The sequence below is a fragment of the Schistocerca nitens genome, chromosome 10 (assembly GCF_023898315.1).
Source record: "Schistocerca nitens isolate TAMUIC-IGC-003100 chromosome 10, iqSchNite1.1, whole genome shotgun sequence".
NCBI classification, from domain to species: Eukaryota; Metazoa; Arthropoda; class Insecta; order Orthoptera; family Acrididae; genus Schistocerca; species Schistocerca nitens.
Window position 1 is genome coordinate 88,715,835 of NC_064623.1, and position 12,332 is coordinate 88,728,166.

The 12,332-nt window shown below is 46.6% G+C and overlaps 1 protein-coding gene across 1 annotated transcript in view; it reads left to right on the forward strand.

Moving 5' to 3' along the window:
- The window catches only part of LOC126210507 (open rectifier potassium channel protein 1), a 315,501-nt gene that overhangs the window by 221,882 nt on the left and 81,287 nt on the right, over positions 1 to 12,332 (forward strand). Inside the window, exons 4-6 of the mRNA XM_049939751.1 lie at positions 1,198 to 1,319; positions 5,569 to 5,797; positions 10,446 to 10,708. Of these exons, the coding sequence (XP_049795708.1) occupies positions 1,198 to 1,319; positions 5,569 to 5,797; positions 10,446 to 10,708 (614 nt within the window). The remainder of the gene's footprint in view (positions 1 to 1,197; positions 1,320 to 5,568; positions 5,798 to 10,445; positions 10,709 to 12,332) is intronic.

The following is a 12,332-nucleotide window of genomic DNA, read 5'->3' on the forward strand; positions in this document are numbered from 1 at the left end:
CTGTAATCAGTAGCCGATTTAGCAGGCCGGCACTGTCTCACTACTGTGAACTACAGCCAGCACTTACCACACCACACACACGGTGCTCTAGCTGTCGTGCCCAGAAAAGCGCCGCAGCTAACAGCCCTTCACACCCGCCTTCGCTGCACTCCTTGGACCCCTGAACCCCAGCACAGCCCGCTGCTCCAGCTGGATCGTCGCCTCATTTGACAGCAGATGGGTCGGCCGTCCGTTCGCCATGCGGCCTCGCTGCACTGCCGCACTTTCCCTGCTTCATCTCACCAGGAGGTGGTCCTCGTCCTCCAAGCTTGCGTATCACTTTTAAGCTGCAGTCAGCTAGAGTCTAAACGACCCTTTTGGTCTAACCCTACACAACTATGCAGAGGTATCGTGTGGTAAGCAGTTTGGCGAACGGCCTCCACGAAGCTCTCTCTTGGGCATGACGACTTCCTTACTGCAAGCACATCCCTGTTAGGTTCTTGATCTGTTCTGTGTACTGCAACAGTGCGAGTGCTCTAGGTTTTCGGCCGTCCACTTTCCTCTCTATGATTGCCCTTCCCATTGCATCTTACCATCTGGCTGAATGACCAAGAAACGCTGCTAGAAAAAAAAGTACACTCCTTTAGAGCTTACCAATTGGCTGAAGGTTTACTCTTGTGACAGTGCTTATGGAGTACATTAAATGATTACATTTGCATATCAATAGCACAAGTGGCTCTGAGGTATCAGGTATCGACCCATGCTGAAACACCCATATTAGTACGTGGTGTAGCGTCCACAGGCGACAATTCAGGCGCTGACTATGGCACCCAGTCGATCGTACAAATGGCAAATACTGTCTGGGGATATGTTATGCCACTCCTGCCCTACCTGTTCACGTAGTTCTGTAAGAATTGTTGGTTGACAGGTCACACGAGTCAGTTCTCGTCCCATCATATCCCATTGTGCTCGATTGGAGACAAATCCAGACATCGTGCTGGCCATGGAAGTTGCTGCAAGTCTTACAGAGCACGGTGAGTTTCACAGGCGCTGTGTGGGCGAGAATTATCCTGTTGGAAAGGATTCCTTTCGTAAGACAAGTTAATTACAGAAAAATAAAATAAAATAGACAATGTTTGGGTCTCAAAAAAGGGAGAATGGTTACTGATGGGTTAACTTAGAACCTGTGCTACTGCTGGTGTTCTTGTATGTCCGCAGGTTACGGCAACCTGTCGCCCACGACGGACGCCAGCCGGCTGCTGATGATCTTCTACGCACTCATCGGCATCCCCATGAACGGCATCCTGCTGGCCACGCTGGGTGACTTCTACAGCAGGGCGGTGAGTTGCCTACAGCACAGCGTGCGCACACCACTGCCACACGCTAATTCTCACAAAAGAATTGTAAACAGCAACCAGTCACCGTCACCAATGCCATCCGTAACACTAAATGGCTAACAAGGAACCCGTCACGTGTAGGCTTTCACGGCCGGCGTCTTCATTAGTTAAGACTTCCGGGTGGACAGGTCGTGGTCGATCAGTAAAACTACTACTTCCTGATGATTCGTTTCCAACTGAGGGCATCATCCTCCGAGGTGAGTCACCGACTGGCTGCCAGGTCGTGGACATGATTGGATACATGTGATCATACAGGGCCCTTACGTACGTGTCAACTGTCAGTCTTATCTAGACGTATCAGGCGTCCCATATCACACCAGTTGCACACGTCGCACACCATTACAGAGCTTGAACAGTCCTCTGCTGACGTGCAGGGTCCATTGATTCATGAGGTTGGCTCCATACCTGTATTCGTCAAATCCCTCGATACATGAAACTCGTCCGACTAGACAAGTTCAACGTGTTTGCATTCATCAACAGTCCAATGTCGGTGCTGACGGGCCCTGGCGAGGCGTAAAGCTTTGTGTCGTGCAGCCATCAAGGGTACACCAGTGGGCCTTCGGCTCCGAAAGGCCATATCGATGCATGCTGACACGTTTTGATGGCCCAACATTGAAATCTGCAGCAATTTCATGAAGGGTTGCACTTCGGCCATGCTGAACGACTCTCTTCAGTCGTCGTTGGACCCGTTTTCGAGGGGTTCTTCTTCCGGCCGCAGCGATGTCCGAGATTTGATGCTTAACCGGATTCCTGATGTTCACGGTACACTCGTGAAATTGTGCTACGGGAAAATCTCCACTTCATCGCTACCTCGGAGATGCTGTGTCCTATCGCTCGTGCGCCGACTATAAAACCACGTTCAAAGTCACTTAAATCTTGACAACCTGCCATTATAGCAGCAGTTACCAATCTAACACCTGCGGCACACACATGTTTGTCTTATATACGCATTTCCGACCTCAGTGCTGTCTTCTGCGTGTTTACGTATCTCTGTATTTCAATACGCAGCCGCGCGGTTAGAGGCGCCATGTCACGGATTGCGCGGCCACTCCCGCCAGAGGTTGGAGTCCTCCCTCGGGCATGGCTGTGTGTGTTGTTCTTCAAATCAGGTGGTTCAAATGGTTCTGAGCACTATGGGACTTAACATCTGAGGTCATCAGTGCCCTAGAACTTAGAACTACATGAACCTAACTAACCTAAGGACATCACACATCCATGCCCGAAGCAGGATTCGAAACTGCGACCGTAGCAGTCGCGCGGTTCCAGACTGAAGTGCCTAGAACCGCTCGGCCGCAGCGGCCGGCTGTTGTTCTTACCATAAGTTAGTTTAAGTAGTGTGTAAGTGAGGGAACCGATGATCTCACCAGTTTGGTGCCCTTACGAATTCACACACATTTCAACATTTTTTTGAATACGCATGCTTATATTAATTTCTTTGGAACTTCAGTGTATGTAACGTTGCAGCTTTGACAATAATAGAATTCTGATTGACAACAAGTAGAAATAGTAATTAACAGTTTGGTGCCCTTACGAATTCACACACATTTCAACATTTTTTGAATACGCATGCTTATATTAATTTCTTTGGAACTTCAGTGTATGTAACGTTGCAGCTTTGACAATAATAGAATTCTGATTGAGAACAAGTAGAAATAGTAATTAATTTCTCTTTGTTTAAATCATAAAGAAATCAATTCTCAAGTATCTGATTGCGAGTTTTAAAATATTCTCTAGCAACTACTAACAACTGTTCTGCATTGCTCCTGTACACAACGGACAACTTACCTCATCTCGCTGCTGCAACTGCGTGATCAGCAACATACTAAAAGTATTTCAAAAGCAATACTGCGATCCATGCAGAGTGCAATGAATGGCCATAATAATTGCATCAACTACTGCCATATGCTTTTATATAGAAATTTAATAATGTGGATGGGTTTAATCAACTTGCCTTAGACAGTGTAAAAGAAATAATAAACTAGTAAAGACTTTAATTTATTATTTTCGCAAAACAGATAATTTATCTGGCCACAGGAAAGATGCGAATATTATTCTCAATGTATGCATACACAAATGTGATAAAATCCCTCCAGTGCGCAAGCAAGCAACAACTACGTGCAACGAAAAGGCAATTTACCAAAAAAAAAAAAAAAAAAAAAAAAAATAATCAATTAATAAGACGGCCTGAGTGGCCGAGCGGTTCTAGGCGCTACAGTCTGGAACCGCGCGACCGCTAAGGTCGCAGGTTCGAATCCTGCCTCGGGCATGGATGTGTGTCATGTCCTTAGGTTAGTTAGGTTTAAGTAGTTCTAAGTTCTAGGGGACTGATGACCTCAGCAGTTAAGTCCCATAGTGCTCAGAGACATTTGAACCATTTCATCAGTTAATACCAAAGTCTCCTCCTGCGCTACTCGCACGGTCACGGCAGGCTGCGACCTATCGAGTCGCGCGGTCTCTCTCCACCCCTGGCTGCGTCCGACCACTTCAGACTCCTCTCGACAGCTGTACGCTCGCTACTACTCGCGATAATAGTATCTCAGAGTTTATGTATGCACACGACAGCAGAATCATTGGTCAACTTTGCAAAGAAGGTTTGACGTCCATCTTTAAAGTTTTACTGTGTTAGTGGACATTCCGTAGTCTAGCCTTATCACCAAGCCGTTCTGTTATGTGAGGATCTTCAGTGTGATGTAAGCACGACAGAAATTCCTGTCCGGAATTTGGTGATTCCTTTTGCGTAAAACATCCCAATGGAACAGTTCGCACATGTTCGACATGGCCACCTTGAAAACTGTATGGCCGCTAAAAAATGTGGTCCACTGCGTGAGAGGGTTATTTTTTTCAACCTCTGATCGGTAGCGAAATTAAAACCACAGTGAAAACCCGGTGAAACTGTCGACAGACGTGCTGCATAGCGTCTCCAGTATGCCTCTCTATCGCGTCGTTCTGAGTGCACAGTGAGCATGTAAAGATGCCTACAATAATAGTGTCTGCCTCCAAGTGTGAACTGCCTGTTGATGAGTTTCGCCTGATTTCATGCAGCCCACATAACTGTCGTGTGTGTCCTTTGACAAGCCTCGGCCGCACATTGCAGGTGCAACAACGACCCTGCTGTAGCATTTTTGATGGGAAGCGTTTGGTCACCCACCACACAGCTCGGACTTGGCTCCCTCAGATATTCGTGCACCAGCGTCCGGCCATCCTGGTTTAGGTTTTCCGTGATTTCCCCAAATCAGGCAAATGCTGGGATGGTTCCTTTGGTAGGCCGACTTCCTTCTCCAACCTTGCCTAATCCGATGGGACCAATGACCTCGGTGTTTGGTCCCCTGCCCCAAATCAAGGAACCAACAAACTTTCATCTCTTTGCACACATGAACCACAGTCTACGAGGACACTATTTTGGCACAAACAAAATGGTTCAAATGGCTCTGAGCACTATGGGACTCAACTGCTGAGGTCATTAGTCCCCTAGAACTTAGAACTAGTTAAACCTAACTAACCTAAGGACATCACAAACATCCATGCCCGAGGCAGGATTCGAACCTGCGACCGTAGCGGTCTTGCGGTTCCAGACTGCAGCGCCTTTAACCGCACGGCCATTTCGGCCGGCTTGGCACAAACAACAATCTACAGACCACTGTAGGAAACTGGCAGAAATAAAAGGGGGAATACCTTCTATGACAAGTGTATTGGAAAGTTCATAACATGCAATGATAAATGTCTGTATCGGAGCAGCTCAAAATGGCTCTGAGCACTATGGGACTTAACAAATGGTTCAAATGGCTCTGAGCACTGTGTGACTTAACTTCTGAGGTCATCAGTCCCCTAGAACTTAGAACTACTTAAACCTAACTAACGTAAGGACATTACACACACCCATGCCCGATGCAGGATTCGAACCTGCGACCGTAGCGGTCGCGCGGTTCCAGACTGTAGCGCCTAGAACCGCTCGGCCACTTCGGCCGGCTGTCGGAGCAGCGACTATGTAGTGAAGTAGCTGGAAAGTGTAGTGAAATGTTGAAAATAAAGCGTTTCCGATTTTCACTGTGGTTTACATTTCTCGACCGACTGAAGACCGGAAAAAAAATAATAGCCCTCGTACGAAGTGTTTGTGGGTGAGCTCCTGGAACTCAGTGTCCAGTTGTTGGAGGGTGTGTGTGAGTGAGACTAGAGGCGGCCCGTGTCGTTGCAGCTGGTGAAGGTGCACCGGCGCTACAAGAGCAAGGAGAGCCAGTACCGCTACCACTCGCGCACCTGGCTCGTCACGGACACGCTCAGCTACCTGGTGCCCGGCGTCGTCGTCTTCATCTTCCTGCCCGCCGCCATCTTCAGCTTCATGGAGGACGACTGGGACTACGCCATGTCCGTCTACTACGCCTTCGTCACGCTCACCACCATCGGCTTCGGCGACCTCGTCGCTGGTAACTATCCACCCGCCGGCTTCAGCTGATTCCCTACACTTACCAGCCGCCATCTCATACTTTTCCATGTGGCGTGTTGTCTTTGTTGTCAGCATAGCACTCTCTCGGCCGCGTGTGGGCTTCCCAGAGCTTGCAGCTGCTACTTTTCGTTATCTCAGTATCTTCTCATTTCGTCTCACAAGACTTTGTGCATTCCACTCCATTCTTCCCCCCCTCCTACCCCTCCCCTCTCCCCCCTCAAGGAAATTTCCCTTACCACTATTGTGAGTTGAGCCCAAGTCCAGGTGACTATCCACCCGAGCTTCAGTTGATACCTCGCTTTGGCATACAATTTACTGTACACTGGCCAACTCCCTGTTCTGGTCCTGAAGACCATGCAGTGCCTACTGACCACTGTGGCAAAGCTCTCTTGGCCATTGTCTGCTTGCCACATCTTGCAGCCGCTAATGCTGAGTCAGGTAGCTATCCCAATAGTACCAAGAGGCCGAGTGCACCCAGGTCCGACCCTCCCACCAAGAAAAAATCCCTGGCAGTACTTCGAATCCAACTCGGGTCCTCCAAATGGTAGTCAGACACGTCGACCACTTAGGTACAGAAGTAGACGACTGCGTATAGACACTGAACTGTATGTCGAAAGTCTATGTTTGGGTCTAAAACTAACAAGGTCCGAAATATATTACATGAAACAATAGAATGAGAAAAGTCCTAGAACGATGTAGACAGCATTATTTATAGTGTGTGTTGACTCAAAAAAATGTGTGTGAAATCTTATGGGACTTACCTGCTAAGGTCATCAGTCCCTAAGCTTACACACTACTTAACCTAAATTATCCTAAGCACAAACACACACACCCATGCCCGTGGGAGAATTCGAACCTCCCCCGGGACCAGCCACACAGTCCATGACTGCAGCGCCTAAGACCGCTCGGCTAATGCCGCGCGGCTGTGTTGACTCTGTTATCTCGCATAACAGATAACCCAATGCAAACATTAATCTCCCTCTGGCTAATTCTACACCATGGTATAATTTGCTAACTCAACTAACATATGATGTATTTGGTTCTGCTAGACTACCTTTCGTCCCGATCATCTTTTTAACATTAAGCACACAAAATTCTATGGAGACTTACTTAATCTTGTCCCACTGAATTCGAAACTGACATTAAAATCACATATTTGCTCTGCTCTTCGAACTGTAGCCAGTAAAGAACCGTTAAAGCCAATATACTTTCTGCATTCCTTGTTTCTCAATCTCTAGAAAAAGATTTCTAAGAGCTCTAATGATTTCTCAGCTGTAGATGGGAAACCAAACAACCTAGTGCGGCACACAGTTCTGTCCCAGGCTCTGTTTCGACAAGGTGAACACAAGTGTGTTCATCGAGCCACAAGCTAGAGACATTTTTGAAATTACTCAAATTGAATTAGTGCTAAAGGATGAAATTTTAAATTGCTTTCTGTGATGCTTCAAAGCAAAACAAAAGAACGGCTGGATGATCTGTTGCATCTCTATGATCAGCTGGAATATAAAGTGTCCCAAAAAATGTTGTCATGGTAATTGATCATTGCTAGCTGATGGTTAGGGGTGCTCATGCAACGCTGTGTCCAAATGAGGTGTAAATGAGAAGCTCTTAATGTTTTATACTGGATCCCAAAAACGAAACCCAGTCAGTATATTTCACCATCATTTTTGAGTTATTTGCCAATCCCTCTCCCCACCAAAAAATAAATCACATTATAATCATCATAATGCTGTACTTTCCAAAATTTGGGGTTGGGTTGTTTTGAGGGAAGAAACCAAACTAAGAGGTCATCGGTCTCATCGGATTAGGGAAGGAAGTCGGCCGTGCCCTTTCAAAGGAACCATTCCGGCATTTACCTGGGGAAATCACGGAAAACCTAAATCAGGATGGCCGGACGCGCGATTGAACCGTCGTCCTCCCGAATGCGAGTCTAGCTCCAAAATTTGTAGGACACTGTTAAGTTGCACCAATTTTCTATAACTATAAAACATCAGTAAAGTTGGCGATAATTAGATCATTGAAGAGCGCAATGCATTCACTATTTCAGCCCTGGGATGTCCAAAAAATGATCACGTGTCTTTGCCCATCCTGTGTCCAACTGCCACTCAGATTACCACAGCAAGCTTTGAGGTAGCATACTTGTTCTCACTTCTCCCATTTTTATCAGTCTACATTTGCGTGAAGTCAGCACTGGCTTTCAGCCAGATGGTAATGTCTGATAGATATTTCAGCGATATATGTTGCCGTCATCATCAAGAGCTCCAGATGTGCTTAGCGTTAATGGAGCTGCTTTTCTCTTTGTACATGCCCTTTGTCCATTTCCATATACTTCCTATCCTGGTGTCGATGTCTCATCCTTTGTGAATTAAATGGTCTAGATCGCTAATATGTTCCATTTGCCATACGCTCATCAGGTCAGTTTTAGATTCAGACAGCTTGGCGCAGACACTCAGGATTGAAACTACTGACAGATGAAAATAATGTGCCGGTCTAGGACTCGATGTCTTTGCCTTTCATAGGCATCTTCGAAGGTACAGGGAGAGGTATGTTGAAAATGGAGTTGAGGTCCGGAGCGTGAGTCATACTTAGATGGCTCAGTCGCTAAAGCACTTGCTCGCGGAAAGCAAAAGATGTGTCAAGTCATGTGCTCACTACTGTAGAACGAAAATTCATTCTGGATACGGACGTTGTTGGACAGTGTCACTGGGAGAACGAGGGGAACGGTGCGTGTTGATGAACCTGGGTGAAAATGTTTATAACACTGAAGTTTCTGATGAACTCAACAGCCCATGCGACCCCTTGCTTAAGTCACTGATGCAGCAAAGATGTCGGCACTCATGCACGTAAAACAGAGTTTGCTACTCTGCAAACGAAACAAGCACTTCTTCAGCACCTAGTCAAGGGGTAGATGTGTTAGAAGACGAGGATGACCCTGGTATGGGCTGGCCGCTGTGGCCTAGCGGTTCTAGGCGCTTCAGTCCGGAACCGCGCTGCTGTTACGGTCGCAGGTTCGAATCCTGCCTCGGACATGGATGTGTGTGATGTCCTTTGGTTAGTTATGTTTAAGTAGTTCTAAGTGGAGGGGACTGATGACCTCAGATGTTGAGTCCCATGGTGCTTAGAGCCTTTTGAACCTGGTATGGGTGGGCAGTACACATGACAGTTGTACACAGCATGAAATGGCTCTGAGCACTATGGGACTTACCTTCTGAGCTCATCAGTCCCCTAGAACTTAGAACTAGTTAAACCTAACTAACCTAAGGACATCACACACATCCATGCCCGAGGCAGGATTCGAACCTGCGACCGTAGCGTTCGCACGGTTCCAGACTGAAGCGCCTAGAACCGCTAGGCCACAGCGGCCAGCAACAGCTACATAAACACAGCTCGGGGGTGGGCGAATGGATCTAGTACTGAACATCTGATTCCAGTGGCAGTCGGCTTTCGAGAGGATCAGTGGTGTAGGGACCCCAACGATCACAGGATGGTCAGGGAGTGAAATGGAGGGCAGGTATAAGGTAAAGAGCAACTTCCTTATTAGCTCAGTACTTCAGAACCCAAGGATGATGATGAATTACAAACAGATACTGACATCACTAGTATGGCTCTGAATAGAACCCTGTCTTTGAAAGCACACCCCACAAGAACTGCCACATGGGGACAAGAGGTACAGTCGTCCAAAAACTTATCGAAAAACATGTGCACCACAACCAACAACTCTGCAGTCTTTTGCATTGAGCCTGGTACGCGCCACAGCAGAGTACTGTGCACCGACATGTTTGATCAGCACTCATGTAAACAAAAGTTACGTCCAACTTAATAATGCTGAAGCTATTATTTCAGGAACAATTAGGTATACTCCCACCATCTGACTGCCTATCCTGAGTCACATACCAACCCCAAAATTGCGAAGGAAAGAATCCTCGATCAGGGAACACAACAAGATCGTAGCAAACCCTGGATAGTCGGTGCATTCTGACATTCCTGACCTCACAGTCGATAGACTTCTTTCAAGACATTCTCCTCCTGAACTTGCAAACAGTCTCACTGGGCTTAACATTACCAGTTCCGGGAGGAGAGTGGCTTCAAAATACCTCTTACCCGTGCCATTTCCTTTCATTGCTGAGAGTGTCTCATGGTTTGATCGACCCTCTCAACCGAGTGGAACGTGTAATGGAAAATATGCAGATAGACTTTTTAAATGTTGAATGCAGCGCACTGAGCAAAACTATCCAACATGTCAGGGAAGAGCGTGTGCAGGCGTTTTCGAGGAATTTCTAATGGCAACCCCAAATTCTGTCAAGTATATACAGGGACTACAGGTTTGCTTGTATTAAGTGTATAGAAATAATGTCACGTAGTTCAGCACTGAAATATACTTAGATGCCATATGCTAAATAAATACTAGTTAGCATCCAGATGAACGCCTACTAAAACTTTAGTTGTTCCCTCCAGACTGGAGAAAAAGGGTGCCCTCTTGGACTCTCTCTCTCTCTCTCTCTCTCTCTCTACAGTTTTATAGTTCTACTAGTGTGGAATATTAACTGAACCGCGCTATCTGGTGTTGATACTAGGCTTCATTATGTGTCCCATGCTCATGTTGCAATTGGCTTCATCCCGTTTTGCAGGACAGACAAACATGGGCTTCCAGACGGGCTGGTTCCTGCTGTACCAGATCATGCTGCTGGTGTGGGTGATCTTCGGGCTGGGCTACCTGGTCATGATCCTGGGCTTCATCACGCGCGCCATGCGCTCCAAGCGGATGGCCCGGCTGGAGCACAAGCTGGCGCACAACCTCAAAGTGACGCAGGCGCGCCTCTGGCACGGCATCGCCAAGGACGCCGTCTATCTGCGCAGGGTCGTCAACGAGATGTACCTCCAGAAGCTCAAGGTTCGTCACCAGTTCTGGTGCAACTAGCGTTTTGTAGGAATAATGTTCACTAACCTCCAAATCACATTCTCAGTGCTATGATCCCTTGGCTGACACTCTACTCATAGTAGCAAGCAGAGCCAAATGGTGGACTGGTTTTGACATTGAACTGTAGGCGGAGTTAGGTGGTACATTGATTTAGGGTTTATGCACAGTCCTGTCATAATCCTCTGAAGACATCACTTATTATGTTGAGGATGGCTCTACTCTATTCACTCTGTTCATATCTAAGGCACTACTGAGTCAGGCTGTAAAGTGGCAGAATACTGGACTTCATCTCACATCGCCATTTGAAGATTCAGATTTAGGTTTCTTGTAGGTGATCTAAACGTTTTAAGGCAAGTGGTGCGACGGTTTTACCAAAGAGGATACGGTCAGTTTCTGTCCCCAAATTTCTACTAGTGTTCAGTTTATAATGTCCACGTTGATTGCAGGACGTGAAAGCTGAATCCTCCTTGGTCCACGGACAGAGGTTGTCTTCTTGGGAGTAGCAGTCACTGAGTCTCTCACCCCAGATGGTCAGCGCTGAGCCCAGTAGATACTCATAGCCTGTACTTTCGGTGTCCTGTCGATGTTCCCTTCTTAATCGGTAAAATTGGTAAAATATGCTGTCTCAACCCGTGTGTCCACAAGTAGGACGGGGGTGATGGGGGTTATTGCATCCACATTACTCCTGTGGAGATGGCCAATGATCCTGCTGGAAGATCACATTTTATTGAAAGGAAAGAATTTGAAGGGCAGCGAATTGCTCATGCTTGTCTAGATAAACGGTTCCTGTTACTGTTTATCCGATGAAGAAGAATGGTCCAACTATGCTGCTTTTCATCAGCACACACTTCACATTCACCTTTCCGCTGTTTGTGACAAGTTCCCGATAAGTGTGGGGGTTCTGAATCTCTGATGCGAATGTTGTGCCGATTAATGTGTGCGGAAGGCTGCTCCATCAGAGAAAACGACGTTTCCTAGATAGAGGGATTTTGCCCGATTCAGTCCGGCATCTCAATAGCAAAAACAGCAAATTCGTAACGAAGCTGCAAGGCCTTTCGCTTATTGTGGAACACTGAATATAGCTTTTTCTTTTGGTATTGTATTATGTACATCATTGTTCCTTTTGAATTGCAGTAATTACTTACAAAAAACTTCATGAGTGAATAAATATACCGTAAATACCAAAGTCCTTAAAACATTGGTGTAAGTCCCCTGGCCGGCGAATCGCATGTGGGCCAAAGCAAGACCGAGGTCCGAGAAGTGAGCACCTATCACACGACGGGTAAAAAATTTATTAAATTCCGTATATGTAAAGTTATGAAATTGCATATAAACAATGGCAAAATCATTCCATGTTCCTTCACTTTTTTGCTCTCTCGGCAGATACTGTTTCTGTTAAGTGTATTATGTGCGGCCAAAAATACTCGTCTTCCTCCAGTGTGACCCAGGTAAGCTATAAAGGTTACACACTCCTGCCTTAAACAGATGTCTACAAGCTAATAAAGGGTGAGCATAGCAGATCTACATCTACGTGATTACTCTGCTATTCACAGTAAAGTGCCTGGCAGAGGGTTCAATGAACGATCTTCATGCTGTC